This window comes from Tauraco erythrolophus, chromosome 2 (genome assembly GCF_009769465.1).
Source record: "Tauraco erythrolophus isolate bTauEry1 chromosome 2, bTauEry1.pri, whole genome shotgun sequence".
In the NCBI taxonomy this organism is placed as follows: Eukaryota; Metazoa; Chordata; class Aves; order Musophagiformes; family Musophagidae; genus Tauraco; species Tauraco erythrolophus.
In genome coordinates this window covers 32,122,347-32,138,874 of record NC_141466.1, presented here as the reverse complement: position 1 = coordinate 32,138,874, position 16,528 = coordinate 32,122,347, and the positions used below count along the sequence as shown (strand labels likewise).

The window sequence follows — 16,528 nt, the reverse complement described above, 5'->3', positions numbered from 1 at the left end:
AAATTCCAGTGTAAATTATTCATTTCAAATTTAAACTTACTTCTTTGAATCTCTTCCACAATAAAAGGGTCAAATCTAATTTTGTCAATACTTTCATCCAAACAGTAAGTTTTGTAAATTTTCTGTACTTCCTCATGAAGAGACATCTTTTCAGTATCTGACAGTTCTGGTCGTAAAATTCGGTCATTGAATTCCTCTGAGAAGTAAAAGAAAAAGTATCTTGGCAAACAAACAGCATCTTGAAGTGACCTATAACATCAACTCATTTTCCACCACATGTAATAATTTGTAAAACTTTAAAATGAACAGAAACAGAAGACACCTCAAAATCTCAGATAATAAGGTAGCTGCCTTCTTATTAACTATAATTCAGATTTTTAAGTAAAATTATTACTAAATTATATATTGCAATTAAAACTAATTATTCCTTATCACACTAAGGATAAATCCATGTAGCTGTTGCTGGCAGAAGAATGAAGTAGAAAAATGATTTCTTTCACAAAGAAATTAATGATTAAGAAGAATAATTCTTCTTAAATTACCAAATTGTAAATCACAGGGGTTTTTAGCATTATTTCCAGTTCATGCTAAACACACGCAGAGCTCCAGTAGCCCTTTATACTAGTCATCGGCCTATTCTGCTGCTATTTCATTCCTAAAACCAAATCCATCATATTTTCAATATCATCTTTAATATCAGACTAACTGAGAATGAACTTCCCCTGACAAAATAAAAATTCTATTCAGCACAATTATTGTGCAATCCTACTTGATTTATTGGCTCATCCTATTAATGCAAGACTACTGGCCAGAAAGAAGGGAAAATAAAAGAAGTGTTTGTTTCATTTTTCAATTTATAGACAAAAACTAACTTCTTCAGAAAAAATCCAACAAGACCCTTCTCGTGGTTTTTTTTTTGTTTGTTTATTTTCCTCAGTAAGTGTTTCTTATCCAAAATGTTTCTATCAAGTGAAGAATCACGTACAGTAGACAGTTAGGGACAGCATAACTTGAAAGATCTAAATCTTGGTTTTTGTTTTAGAAGTTAATATATAGATTTGCCACCTATGAGAAAGTTTCGAAGGAAGAAAATGCTGAGGTTACCCACAAGAAACATTAGATCATGGGCAACAGCCACAGTTTGAGTAACTTTCCTGCTAGAGGAAGCTGCTCTAAGGGTCAGCTTAGAATCCCCTGCAGGTACCACCAGCACTGAACAGGTAATCGTGTTGTTGGATTTTTGGGGAGGAGAAGAGTTTTTCTGATAAAAAGTCAACATGTTTGGAAGGATTATCTGTTATTATTATTCCATGTTTGGAAGGCACATAAGAAGCACAGATATTATTGATATTTCTCTATTTTATATTGATATTATTGATATTTCTCTTATGTAATTATTAACGATTTCTGCAGCATTTTATGAGATAAAGTCTGCCTAATTTAATTTCACATCTTCCTGATACATGTATGGGCTTGGAACATGAAGACACACCCATTATTTCCTATGCAACACAGAAATACTTGTTTACTAAAACCAAAAACCAACACTATTTTGGTAAGCCAGTAATTAGCTACTAGTTGACAAAAAAACTTGAAATAAACCACTCTAACTTTCAGAAACTTCACAGAAAACCTTATCACTAGCAAGCAGAAGGCTTTTCAAACAACACTTCTGCAATGGTAAAACCAAATGCACGCTTCACAACCAAGGAACAGGTTACTGAATAGAAGGTTTCAGTGCCTTTAATGTTCCTGTTATGTTTCTGTTCTTTACAGAAATCAGAATTTTAGAGCTAAAAACATGAGAAGCTTTTGATGATGAACAGTTCATTTTAAAAATATTTTAGTAATCACATATTAAAAAAAGGCAGCTGTACTTTGTATTAGTGGCCAGAACTTTTTTCTTACAATATTCTATTTTAAAACATACAACTTTTATCAATAAGCAGAAATACAATTAAGACCACAATTAAGTCCACACCAACATGAATGTTGCTAAGATTAGCATTCAAGAATCAGTCCATATTAAACTAAGTGAACACAGATCCTGAAAGGGAATCTCTTGCTTAACAATGCTGCCTAGTTCTGAGGTTGAATATTAACTTCAACATGCAAACGCTTAAAGCTTTTAAAGATCACCACATACACCACAGCACACGTATGCAATCTTACCTACAGTCAGGCAGAACTGCAGCACATGGACTGCCCCTTCCTGTTTCAGGAAGTTCATAAACCGAAATAAAAGGTCTTGCTGATCTCTGATCTCCTTCAGCTCCAGTTTCAGGACCTTAGTCGGTTAAAAATGCCGTCAGCCAATTTTCAAAATTTCAGTGAGTACATAAATAATACACAGAATTGTAGAACAAAAACAGCAAGGAAAGTAAAAGACTTTTTCAAAACAGGTAAGGAAATAAATGCTGCCTTTGCTTACAGATGGTTTTTTATTTCTTGGCTCTGCAAATTTCTGAAGGAATGGAACCAATGAACAAGTAGGTTCAGTTGCTTTCTCAGGCTGCAGAAAAAAATGACGAGAAACAATTGGGTAAGAAAGCTTCTTTAACGGGTGAACAAATTACTACTCTTAATTTTGTCAGTACTTACTGGACTATCATCAATGAAGATCAGCAGCAAATGATTGACAGTGTCCTGCCGGAAAACACAATACAAAATTAGTATTACAGAAACTCAACAAATTAGATGAAAATCATTTCACTACTATGTCATGCCCAAGTTTAAACTGTGAATATATTAATACTTTGAAAAAAACAAAGCCTGGCAACACATGTTTGAGAATTAACCTTCAACTTTAACGGTCTCTTCAAGTATTTTCAAGTCACAGAATTGCTGAAGAGACCTGCACATTCTTTAGCCAGTGGACAAAAGCTCTACAAAGTATTTCTACTGTTAGTGCAGATCTAATGAACTACTAATACTTCCAGAGCTATAGTACATTTTGCATAGAGCTAGGTGATACTTTCATAAGTATTGCAATTCTGCCTATTAAAATACATGCATAAATAAATTCAAAGACGGCAGTGCTCCATCTTCAGAAATAAATGCCCTCTTACTTGCAGAATTAAGGACAAAAAAATTTATTTCCTTACAGCTGCAAAAAAGGCTGGTTTACTTACACTGCTGCAAAGATAATATAGCTAGAGTTCAAGTAATTGAGCCCTTGTTTAAATGTTTAAATTTAAATTTGTTTAAATTTCTTTTTCTTTTACCCAGTCAAAATCCACAGGAAGTAAGTCACTGTGCATCATTTGCTTTACCATAGAATCATAGAATGGTTTGGGTTGGAAGGGACCTCAAAGATCATCTTGTTCCAACCCCCTTGCCATGGGCAGGGAAACCCTCCACTACACCAGGTTGCTCAAAGCCTCATCCAACCTGGCCTTGAACACTGCCAGGGATGGGGCATCCACAACTCCTCTGGGCAACCTGTTCCAGTGTCTCACCACTCTCAGAGTCAAGAATTTCTTCCTTGTATCTAATCTAAATCTCCCCTCTTTCAGTTTAAAGCCATTGCCTCTTGTCTTATCACTATATACCCTTGTAAAAACCACATACATACTTAGTAGGAAAACAGTAATACTGAATAAATTAAGATTATTCCTGTGCTCCAAAGTCTTACAGGATCAGCTAAGAAATCCATTGACGGAAGGAAAACAGAACCAGGCAGAATCTCTCTTATGAGAAGAGCCAGGGATCTGAAAAGGAGAAAAAAAAAAATACTACATTACATAATTTTCTAAGTGAAGTTTCCAATGCCATTATATTTTACTGGGAAATATTTTAGTATTTAATAATACCTTAGGGGTGCTAGAATATTTTTAAGACCAATCAAAAAACTCATAAGCAAAGGGATAAAAAGGAGGCATGAGGAGGATGACTTTGGAGTTCATTCTTTCACATCCCAAAATTATCGTATTACATAGTATGCAGATTAAAACTTTAAAGAATACAATTCTAAATAATTTCTATACCTGCATTCTGTTGACTTTGGGGGCAAAATATAAGGAAAAAGAAGTTCAGTAAGTTTTCTTAAGTAGTGAAGTTCATCTCTTCGGCTTCTCAAAGCAACATGGAGTTCTGGTCCGTATTCTTCTAAAGCAGCTTGCTGTAAAAATTCTGCATTTTTTACTGCAAGTAAAAAACAGTATTACAAGTTGTGTCAGCTTTTTCCTATTGTGAAATAAGAGGCAATTGCTTTTCATTAACTAAAAAGTTAATACTTTTAGTACATACACAACTGCCAAAGGGATACAATGTTCAAACTTTACAAAAGAACCTTGGCTTAGACTTTGAAGCGTGGCTATGTGAAAATAAAACCTCACATGCAAATAAGAATTCCTTCACTAAACAATTGCAGTTTGCACGGTTTCCAGAATGTTCTCTCATTTATAATTATTGAATGCCCAAAGTCTGCCTCTGCTTGCTTTATTCCTGATCTCCTTCATGGTCTCCCATTTATTGGGCTTCTACCTATTGACTTGCCTACAACACAATTTGAAATCAATGTAAACTTAAACTTTCATTAAATCCTATTATATCTGTTTCCTGTTTAAAATATTTTGAAACAAACATGAAGAAACATATTTTAAACACAGCATAAATCAAACCAAAACCAGTGTGGGGATCTGCAAAAGCATTGCCTCTTCTAAGTAGCTGTATGGGGTTGAAAGAATAGGTGCTTTGTCAGATTAAAAACTGCACATATTAATTAGAAGCAACAGTGTTATATTCCTTCAAATCACTTCAAAGGCAAGAACTGAACTTTAACAAATAACATTTAGCTGCACTAGCGATCTGGAACAGCCCCATGCCAAGAACTGCACCAGGCACAGGTCAGGTACCTAATACATATCTGTTATCTAGAAGGTTAAAGCTTGTTTCCAGCATATTGAATTTAGTACAGAAGCCCGCTAGAACCAAGAGCCACGAGTGGCATCAGCTGATACGGAGGATGCAGTAAAGTATATTGCCTGATAAATCTGCCTAGTTAGTGCCACTAAAAGCAGAGAGAAGGAATGCGCTCTCTGGCAAAGACAGGCAATGAATCACGGAGGTGTCTCTGCAAATAGCGAGGAACTGCTAAGAGACATCAAGGTAAGAAGAGTAGGAAAAAAGGAAATGCCCCCTAAAGCAATCATTTGAAAAACAATATAGAAAACAAACAGAAAAGGCTAGGCCCATCTAGCAACCAAAGCAAGGCCTGAAAGCTGCCTCTGAACCATGTATTACAGGTGGCTGGTTTAGTAACATCTACTAGAAAGCACTACTAAAAGTACTTTTCGGCTGCTACTTCACATCCCTGCCTTCAGGGAACAAGTCTTTTCCTTTAAAACACTGAAAAAAATAGCTATATTTTCAATGCCGTACATTTACAATCCAGTTCTTTGCTGCTATAGAAAAATGTTTCCAACTCCTCAGTAGAAATCAAAGGAAACATGAAATTTGGCATAAACAGCACTGCAAGATAATCTAATATCTTGAAATTGTTGTTGTGCCATGAAAAACATCTAATGTGATCCTACTATGTCTCACTATTCATATCCACTACTCATAGGATCAATGGCATGTATTTATGGATATCAAGTAGATGTTTTGAGAGAAGGGAGGAAAGTTCATGACTCAAGTGAAAGCAAACATCTATGCTTAAAAGCTGAATGAAACCACATTTAGTAGATACAGCATTGTGGAACACAGCCAGTAAAAAAAAAACAACAACCAAACAAAAAAACTATTTTCCAACAGCAAGTGTTCTACTTTCCAAACATTCCTTCAATGTGCAGTTTCAATATAATTTTTACATTAGGCTTGTGAAGATATTTTTATTTGGATAACAATTAAATACACTACTGCTCAAAGTCTCTCCATGGCTTATAAACATACACCTAACTTCTCAATATACTGAACAACTCCACTAACTGCTTGCGTTCGTGTGCAGATGTGAAATCATTCCAGCTGTAAGAGTTAGTCACAGTACAATGCACGGACATGCAAATTCTTTCACTTATAATTGCTCATCTGGAATATGGCGGAAAAAACTTCAGGCAGCGTTGCTAAATGACCTTGACTGCTCTGAGTACATAAAAAACACATTTCTGCTTACCAAACAGAGAAAGAAATTTAGTATTTTCAACGTGGGGAAATGAAAATCAAAACTGAGAGATTATTTGTAATATAACTTTTTCCCCTATTTGTCTTTGATACCTCCACAGGAAAAACGCAAAAGGATTGCTTTTTTTAAAGAGAAGGCAGCGAGGATAAAAACATTTAGCAAATATAATAACAAAAAATAAACGTTTGTACTTGCCCTTTGAAACTGACAACGTATTAAGTCTTTACATTACCTTTCTGCCTGGCCTTGGCTATCACTTCGATGTGTTTCATTGCTGCCTTGAGCATTTTCTTTGTTACAACAGTTGGAATATCCACCTAAAGAGTAGTTTTAAAATAAAAAAAGAATTGTTCTACTTTTTTTTCCCAAAATTTATTACAGACAACAACTATCAAACATATTTATTTGCTTATATGTCCCCATTCTAACCATAAAACGAGCTCTTAAGAACCAACCCATGAATTCTCTAGATGAACTGACAGTATGCTCATTCTTCTGGACAAAGCATACATCATTCCATAAACAATACTGTTAACACATTTATCGTCAACTTGTTCCCATTACGATTCTTCCATTGTAATAATTACAGTAATACAGCTTGACTTCCAAGTCACAGTATATGAAGCCTAGTTCTACATGAAGATTTGATCACCAACAAAAGCAAGTTCACTATGCTCTGCTTCTAGTACTTGTGTAATTTAAGCCTTGGCACTCATGTCCACAAGGACTAAAAGCAAAGCAGACCCCTTCTCTCTATGTGTATATGCAGAAAAAAAAAAAGTCACAGTGCAGGTGATGGCAGAATGAAAAAAAAATTTGAGTCAAGACAACCATTAGTGCCAACAACAGTATCACGTGATCATAAGCTGAACAAAAAGCACTTATGATTTAATCAAGGATTACATTTAGAGTATTAGAATGCTGCATTTATACTTTCCTTGATGGCTATGAAACTGAAAGGAGAATTACAGAACAATTCAAGTACAAATGGACCCTCAGGGTGCCTTAGCCTGACCTCCTGCTCAAAGCAGGCTCAGATTAGGGTGCTCAGGGCTGTATCCATCCTGGTGCTGAAAACCTCCTGAGACGAAGACAGTCACCTCCTCACAGGTCAAACGCTCCAGTCCCAACCATCTTGGTAGCCCCTTGGTTGAACCTTCTCTACTCTATCAACGTCTCTTTTGTAACAGGGAGTCCGAAACTGGATGCAGTATCCTAGATGCTGTCTAAAGAGCACCAAGTCAAGGCAGATAGTCACCCTCCTTGACTGACTGACTCTGCTCCTGTTAATACAGCCCAGGACGCTGTTGGTGTTTTTTGCCGCCACTACATGCTGCTGGCTCATATTCAGCTTACTGTCTACCACGGGGCCACATCCTTTGGAGCAGAGCTTCTCTCCACAGCCAGCCAGTCCCCAGCCTGTATAGTTTCAATGGATTCTTCTTTACCAGCTTCAGTAGTCTCCACAGAAACTTATCTAGAAACTGATTTACACTTTGCAAGCCCTTTATTTTAAGCAAGAACAAAAGACATCTCAGAGAAGCAGAAACATGCAGTTGCAAGTGTTCAAAATTTAAGACTTCTGAACAAGTTTCTTTCCTAATGGAGTGTGTCCTTTCTCAATACTAAGTCAAATAGAGACCTTAAGTAATAATACAGAAGCATAAAAGTGCTTCTTGCCAGACAAGAGACAGTGTAATTGCAAAGGCCACCAGAGCTGAGAGAAAAGCTGCTCTTTTATTCATACAAGGAGAATAGCATGTGTTCCTGCACACTGCCCAGTAATGCTTGAGGTGCACAGCTACGACCTGACCTGGCCAGCCCAGAGAAGCTAGTACAATTGACTAGAATGGCCTAAAAGTAACTAACCAAATTAAGGGCAACTCCTGTTTACAAGCAAGAAAGTAGGAGCTTCTGCTCATCAAGGGAAACCCTGCCCTTTGGGACTCACATTTCAACACTAATGCCAACAAGTCAAGAGTTTCCTATGGCACATCAGGATAGCGGAGTGTTTATTCCTGCAGAGGTTAAGTCAAAGAGCACAGCAAGCAAATTGTTATCGACACTGTAGTAGACACTATTGGCTTTTGAAAAAAATTTCAACCAGGTGCAAGGCCATCTATCTACACCACACCACACAATGGGAAACCCTTCACTTTCCCTTCAAAACCCATAACCAACCCAGAAAAGGCCACAAAGGAAATCTAGATTTTTAAAAGAGAGAGAGAAGTATTTCAGCATATACTTAAGAGCTGACTGGCCTGAAGTGCTTGCTACTTTGTTCAACAACCATGCCTCAAAAAAAATCCACTCAGGCAGCCTTGAACAGAATTCTTTTCACTGAAACAATTTATAATTTTAAGTCTTAATTCAGAAGTAGAAGATTCTTTGGAAAAAAAAAAAGTCTAAAGATATAACCTAAAAAAAAAAAAGTCTGTTTTTTCTTACACATAGCAGTTCCTGAATTTAAAAGGTTTATGTCTATTAGCCAGAACTACTGCTTTCAAGCATTTAATAATAAATCCAAATCAAAGTACAGCTGTTTGGCAAAGGTGTAAAACTATTTTATTTTGCAATCTTTTCAAATGAGGTTGTAAAGGACACTGTATCAAGAGCTGAAAAGCTATAAAACATTCTATCATAACCTTTTTCAGCCAACTACTGAAGCTTTAAACTAGGATTCCCAAGATGAAAAAAAAGTTAGTATTTTATTTGCAACTTGCATATCAATCCTGACTTTTACACACAACGTTTTTGGTAGTATTTGCATCACAGCTACTAGTTCAGGCTGTCTGAATCTGTATATGGAAGCGTGCACACACAGAAACACTTGTTCAGCAAAAACAAAGTATGGGCTGAAAAATATAGCATAACATAGCGTGACACACCATGTTCCCCTGCATGACTGAGCATGCCAAGTTTCAATTTTGTTCCAAAACACAAAGTTACTACGAGTATCTTTTTGCTTGAGATTGACACAGAGACAAAATAAATTATATTGTTCTGTAGGATGGATACGAATAAATCCAAATATTTATAAAGAGTATTTCTATGATGGCCTTTATTTTGTAGTTCCCCTGCTAGCGCTTAATACTGGTACATGCCTTGAGTTTTTGTTGCACATGTTGTCTACTCAGATACACAGAATTTAATATATTACATTTACTTCATTACTGTCAAAGGCAGATATGGTAAATTAATCCTTCACTCAAAGATGCTATAACTGGTCTGAGACAACATGATTAATAGAGGAGACATCATCATTTTCTGAATCAACAACGGAGCTATAAATAATGCAACTAACACCTGCACGTATGACCACTCCAAATTAAATTTTAAGACCTTGCTCTAGATTTTCACTTTCACACCTCCACATAATGTCTGCGCTATACACACATTTCCTGATCTTCCCCCATGTTCTTTTTAAAAAGTAACATGCTTGAGTTAAACAAGAAAGTCATCTGGATTTGATATGTAACAAGGACATAATCAGGCTGTTAATTAGTCATGACAGAGTACACGGACAATTTGTAGCTCAGGAAATATTGCTGTTACTAAGCAAGGGAAAAAAGACACACATTCATGGTCGTGGCTCCAACAGAGCAACCAGCACTGAACAAATCTGGAAACTCACGTAGCAACTCTTCCTGGTTAGAACAGCCAGAAATTTAGAAGCAGTTCCTGTAAAACACGCTTGAAGCACTTTACCAGAAAACAGAGTATATGTGCTAATATATTAAACATAGCGAATAAAAAATTTGAATTTTTAGTCTTCAGAATGTTTCTGAAGAACTACATTAATATAAGAACCATACCTGTTCTAATTCTTATAGGAAACTATCCACTTACTGACAGTATATTCTTTATAGACAAGGTAAGGACCTTGTCTTCCTTCAAAGAAGTTAAGCAAGCAGAAGCTATCAGAGAGGTACACTGCTAATAATTTTCTAATAGTTCATTTTCAGTAACCCTCAAAATTGTTTCCACTTGGATTACGTCACTAAAAGACAGGTAAAAGATCATCCTAAGGTTTTAATAATGCCTTGCACTGGTGCAAAAAAAAAAATCCATTTGCAAGAATCATAGAATCATAAAATGGTTTGGGTTGCAAAAGACCATCAAAGATCATCTAGTCCAACCCCCTACCATGGGCGGTCATATCTTGCACTAGATCAGGCTGCTCAAAGCCATGTCCAACCTGACATTGAACACTTCCAGGGATGAGTCTTCAAAGACGGTTTATAAGCAGGAACGGGATAAGCTCCAGAAGGAGGAAACAGATAACGCAAAGAAGAAACTTAGATGGAAGTTGCCTATAGTCTCTGTAAGACTAACTTTGGAATTGCCATTCTAAAAAAAATTAAAGAACTCGCTACTGATGGATATCAGTTATTTCTGACGGAAAAACAACGCTAATACCTTTAAGTCACCTTACCTTGTGAATTCTCCGAACTAACACAGATGCAAAAAACCGCAGCGTGCCTCTCAGTTCATCCACTGACGATTCATCATCAGTAATATTTCTGCAGTGTTGTAAATAAAGCATGTCATGTGAGAAAACAGAATAAAAAGCATTTGTATTAATCCAACCACAATACATTTGGCACTACTAAAAGCTGGAATAAGAACATTCATCGGTGACACTTCAACTGGTAATAACTGAAATGAAAGCTACCAAGTGTGGGCAGAGAGCAACCAGTGTTCTGTTCGAGTAAAACACACGGCATTCCCACTATGTTTGTGCACGCAACAACAGCTTAAAAAATATGTCAGTAAATTGGAACTATATACCAATTCCTGCTCTAATTACTCTCTGCATGATTTTGACCGAGTAAAATATAACCTAGTTTCCACACATACAAATGTTTCCTAGTTCAGTGGCATGAGGTGAAACTGAACTAATACAGGCAAAGTATTTGGAATAAGAGCGAGAACATACCCCAGTTAAGCTATTCAAAATTGGATTTTCCACACCGCACACTATAAGACCTTCTATATGCCAAGATTTCAAATAATTTTCTTCTGTTTTAGTACAAATCTGGCTTTGTTAATCGCTTGTTTAGGTTTTATTATAAAACTGGTAGTTTCTCATGTAGCTTTCAATGAAATAGGTACACCCCTTGTATTCTCAGCTTTTTCCAATAGAAAACTTGCTTTGGTATTTCTTCAACAAGTTCTAATACTTAGATGCCATTTAATACAATAATATTATCTTTTTTAAATATAAAATTGGGCCTATTTCTGGTCTAAACAGATATTGCCATTTCCTAGAGAAGAAAGCATAGCACAGGAAACCAATAAACGACAGAACTTGTTTTTTAAAAAGTTGATCTACTTTTGACGTAGCATGAAATATGAAACCATCAATTACAAAGAAAACAAAACAACCTATAGCCACTTGGAACAAAATCAAAATTATTCAACATGGTTCCTGCTTGCAAATAAAGGAGAAATAAATAAGAATTTAAACAGATTCCAAAATCACTATGTCAAAATACCATCTAAACTTTTTATCTGGCTTGCTAGTTTCCACGTGCGCCAATAAAGTATGTTCAGTGAAAATCATTGTAAAAATTCTTTAAGTTGATTCACAAAGAGAAATACCTAACTCCATGTCTTTTTTTGGACAACTGAATGAAAACGGGAAATACACTAAATCTTAGACACAGAAACTGCAACTAAACTGAGTGGAAAAAGAGACCATGACAACACCATTCCACAAAATGCAACAGAAAGAATAAAAATCTAGCAGCATTTAAGCATATATGGACATTAGAGTATGACTACAGATATTGGTAAAACTGCATTATAATAGCTGAGTAACAAGACAAAGTCAGTTACAGTCTGCTTTAGCCAATGACCATACATAAAAGCTATCAGTTTTCAGTAATAAATGATTTTGCATATGTAGTAAATGCAAACACTATTTGCATTTTAAAAATATCAGTGCAAGCAACAATAGTACATTCGAAAAATGAAAATCTTATGCCTATAATACCATTTTACATTATTCAGCATCTGATTTTTTTAAATCAACGTTAGCCTGGGTAATATGGCATTCAAATGCATGTTGAAGATGAACTGCTAGGTACAGATACTGGCGATCTGATGGTCAAAGTATGCAACTAACGGTATGAAAAAGCACCTCAAAGAAAGCAGCCTGGCATAAGGAATACAACCATCCTCCAACAGCTAATCATACGCAGATAAGAATACTGCAGGGGAAGGTTTGGTTTGTTTTAAGTTCAGCAGCTGACAGTTTGGAAGCAATATGGTTAGCAAATACCCACACTGTCAAAGGAAGCCAAGGAATTAGCAAACAAATTGTATGACTATATTACTCGTATGTGACAGACAACAAGATACATGAAGTAATTTGGACCAAGAAGTTGTTATTTTACTGAGACTTGGATAACCAGTATCTTGGCTAATTCTACTTGGACATGACTTTATGTCACGTACTTTCACAACGTGCCATAGGTTTGCAAAGACACTCTCTTAATCACCAGCAGACTGAAGACTGGTGAAAAAAAAACACATCACAAACCTGTAAAATCTCAAATCTCCAGCAACACAGTGGAAGGGTCCAAGTAACTCACTTGGAAACATTTTAAAAATTGGCTGCATTTTCCCAGAATTTGAGGAAAAACTTAAAAACACAACTGTCAGTATAACTGAGAGATTTGCTAAAAGAAAAAGGCTCACTCTGTTAATTGTAAACAGTTAGTGGGTACTGAGTCCAATGTCTCAGAAGAGATACACCCAACTGCTATTGCATGCAAAGTCTTATGGGATCTACTGATAAATGAAAACCATATACAAATACCAAAGTGATTTTTTTTTTCCCTTGTGTGTCAATTATTCTTATAAAATTTGGCCAACTCCTATCAAAAAGATGAAGTAAATTAGTTGCAAGCTGGTAAAACTGTGACGCTACGGTTTGTAACTCAACAAAAATCCTGAACTTTTCTTGCATTACTTGCATTTAAAATAGAAGCAGCTCCATATGAGAAAACACTGGGTTTAGTCACTAAGAAAGAAAAATGTTTTCATCGCAATGTCTAACCAAAATGTGGTAGTTAGTGGATTCTCATCTAATCTGAGAGAACTGGAGCTGCAGTAGCATCAACAATCGAAAAAATTCAGTAAGCAGAGTGACTCATTCAAACTTTAAACTCTATTTAAAATGAGGTTGGTATAAGTAACATATTATATAGTTTTATTGTACAGCATAAGCAATAGACTCAGACCAGTGTTTCGTAGCTCTGCAAACCTGGATTACTTACAACTATGCTCTATTCTTCTCATATAGTTGAAAAAAATTCTTAAAACACAGGTATTTAAATATAACCAGTATAAATATACTTTGAAAAATACCAAACAAAAATTGCACATAGGTATAACTACCTATTTCAGTAGAGTTCACTGGATTTTAAGTACTAATCTTCATTCCCCTAAACTGATCCAAGTTTAGGGATGTTTGTCTCTAAATTTTAAGCTGCTAATAAAATATTACAAATAATTACACAATTTATTAATGAAACAAACATAAACCACAGCTTTTTGCTGCTATAGCACTTTATTTCCTGAGCAATAAATCTATGATTTTATCTTGCAGCATAGACTTCTGGTAAGTGTTACACTGTCCAGGCTTCTAAGTGAGATACGTCGTGTTACCTCTCTAATGTCCAGAGTATGTAAGGTGCTGCAAAATAAAGGAGGGGAAAAAAAAAAAAAAAAAAAAAAGAGAGAAGTATCTTCTGCACAAATTCCAGTCACTTGGAAGGAGGGCAGCTAGCATAAGTAATTATGCCCAGACTTTTCTGCAAGGGAAAGCAGTAAACTGTTTTATCAGCCTAGTCTGGCAAGCCTGAATTGCCTGCTGGTGGTTACCCACGCTGCTAAATAAGGATAGTCTGGATGCAAAGGCTCCTGATTTGGCTCTGTGAATAATCATCCACAGTAAGTGAGGTTTGTTAACTCAGCAAAAACATTTCATGAATGTAAGAGTCCCTTCTCCAGGATGAGCTCAGCTATATAAACAGTGTAGGTTACTTTTAAATAGGGAAAGTCAGAACTAACATGCTCCATGAGACAGACCTCAAATGGCTGCACGCAGACACAATTTCAGGCCTCCCTGCACAATGGTTGCTGGAAACACAGGAAAGCATAGAAACACTTGAATGTCCAGAGGAAATGAGACCAGATCTGATGTTACTACTGTTAAGCTGAAACCAGTAAGCCTTTCAGGACCAAGCTGCTTCCTGCAGAATTACTCGGATCCCACTGCACTGCAGCTCACTGGGTACCTCAGGTTCATGGAAAGATTGTTAGGTCTGAGCAGCACGGTGTAAAATTATGGAGCTAGTTCAAAATCTGGAGTTACAGCCATGTAAAACTAAAGACAGTGCAGGAACATCTGTACCGCTCACTGAGGGCAAGAGGTAGCAAATCTGGCTGACTGGCTCCATACCAAGTGTATTTTGCACTGCGCTTCTAACTACGTATATTACTATCCCCACCATACGATGTATTCCAGACTTCCACTGTCTTGGGTGTCAGAGACGTAAGTAATATGTGGAATCCAAGTTTCCTTGTCAGTCCAAAACAAAAACATTGAAAACACCTTCCACCAGCCAAAAAATCCTATCTAATTTCAAATTACAAAATTCAGAAGATGGTCCCCTTATATTTGTTACTTTATCAAACAGTTCAACAGAACATGCTCTAGTTTTCTGTATTTGAAAGTTAAAACCCTTGAGTTTTCCAGCTCGGTCATTCACAATACACGGTGCTACAGCTCCCTCTGCTGTTTGCATCAGCAGTCAAGTTTTATACTTCAGTGTAGTCATCACACAAAGACAGATGTGAGATATGCAGGTACTGGCCACAATCAAAAACTAATCAAAGAAGTCCGCCCAGAAGATTTTAGATCCCAGAGAGACAGAAAAAAAAAACCCACCGCGTAGCATAAAAGAAAAACAGTATAAATTTCTTTTAGCAAATCGAACATTTCAATCCAATTAAAAAGTCAAATTCATAATTAAGGCAAAATGTTGTTTTAACACGTTAATGCCAATATGATCAATTAAAAATATTTTACTGTCTTAGAATCATAGAATCATAGAATGGTTAGGGTTGGAAGAGACCTTCAAAGGTCATTTAGTCCAACCCCCCTGCAAGGAACAGGGATATCTCCAACTAGATCAGGTTGCTCAGGGCCTCGTCCAACCTGGCCTTGAACGTCTCCAGAGATGGAGCATCCACCACCTCTCTGGGCAACCTGTTCCAGTGTTCTACAACTCTCATGGTAAAAGATTTTTTCCTAATATTCAACCTGAATCTACCTCCCTCTATTTTAAAACCATTACCCCTTGTCCTATCACAACAGGCTCTAACAGGCTATCTTCTTACAAAGTACCCTGAAGCACTAATTAACATATAAAGGTACAAGGCAAAAAAAAAGAAAAAAGAATTAGCCATATTCTTTTCTTTATATATTATTTTAAACTTATTTACACAGTACTACTCTACTCAGCACAGCATAACCACTCACAGTCTTAAAACTCAGCAAATCACCAGATGCTCTGCAAGCAAGTGGCCACAATATGTATCCAGAATATCTTTTCTATATTAATTAAAAGTGGAATTTTTGTTTTCAAAACACTGTAAAGTTATTATTTTTTTTTTATAGCAATATGAAAGATCAGCATGCTTGTAATCTGGAAACAAATTTCTGTGGGTTTTTGAGTTTTTACACAGGTTTTAATCAAGCCATATGTTCTTCCAAGTCAGTCATTAGAAAATTAACATATGAAAACGAATAATCAAAAAAGTGGCTTTAGGATGAAATACACATTTCAGAACCACCTCTATCATGTCTAAATTATTAAAAGATCTGTTCTACTCTCGTAAGAGACAATAAAATGATGAAACTGTAGCACTTAAAAGTATGCTTTATATTTTACTAAAGAAACAAAAATGTGTTTTCAGGTGACTATTTCTTAAACAGTTTGACAGATATTTATGATATTCAAAACCAGTAACTTTTAAGTAAAGCTCATACCTGTACCATGGATAAATAAAGTTTTCCAGCACCAACTCAAGCACCTGTGCAGGACAAAGACAACCATATTACAAAATAAAAGTTTACCATAAATCCTTGTTAGAAGAATTAAAAACACAAACACCTTCTAAAACTCACAGAACATAATTCATACATCATAAAACTTTAATATACAAATGTGTACGTTGCGATCCTATTGTGAGATCAATCGTTCTGCATAATAATCTGTACTTTGGGCAAATAGCAACAAAGCGATGGTTTCATCAGATCTCAACAAGAAACAGCTGCTGCTAGTGCTACCAACAAAGCAAAGCACATGGCATGGCCACTCTGTGAGC

At 36.1% G+C, this 16,528-nt stretch overlaps 1 protein-coding gene across 9 annotated transcripts in view; it reads right to left on the bottom strand.

Annotated features, from left to right (window-relative positions):
• The window catches only part of SNX14 (sorting nexin 14), a 67,795-nt gene that overhangs the window by 35,606 nt on the left and 15,661 nt on the right, over window positions 1-16,528 (bottom strand). For 6 of the 9 annotated variants that reach the window (XM_086631318.1, XM_086631314.1, XM_086631315.1 and 3 more), the window contains exons 5-13: window positions 16,191-16,234; window positions 10,560-10,647; window positions 6,357-6,441; window positions 3,987-4,143; window positions 3,635-3,710; window positions 2,602-2,646; window positions 2,432-2,512; window positions 2,173-2,287; window positions 41-196 (exon numbers count right to left, since the gene is read on the bottom strand). In XM_086631318.1, coding sequence (XP_086487444.1) covers window positions 41-196; window positions 2,173-2,287; window positions 2,432-2,512; window positions 2,602-2,646; window positions 3,635-3,710; window positions 3,987-4,143; window positions 6,357-6,441; window positions 10,560-10,647; window positions 16,191-16,234 — 847 coding nt within the window. The remainder of the gene's footprint in view (window positions 1-40; window positions 197-2,172; window positions 2,288-2,431; window positions 2,513-2,601; window positions 2,647-3,634; window positions 3,711-3,986; window positions 4,144-6,356; window positions 6,442-10,559; window positions 10,648-16,190; window positions 16,235-16,528) is intronic. The other 3 variants (XM_086631321.1, XM_086631323.1, XM_086631317.1) reach the window with 1 other exon arrangement.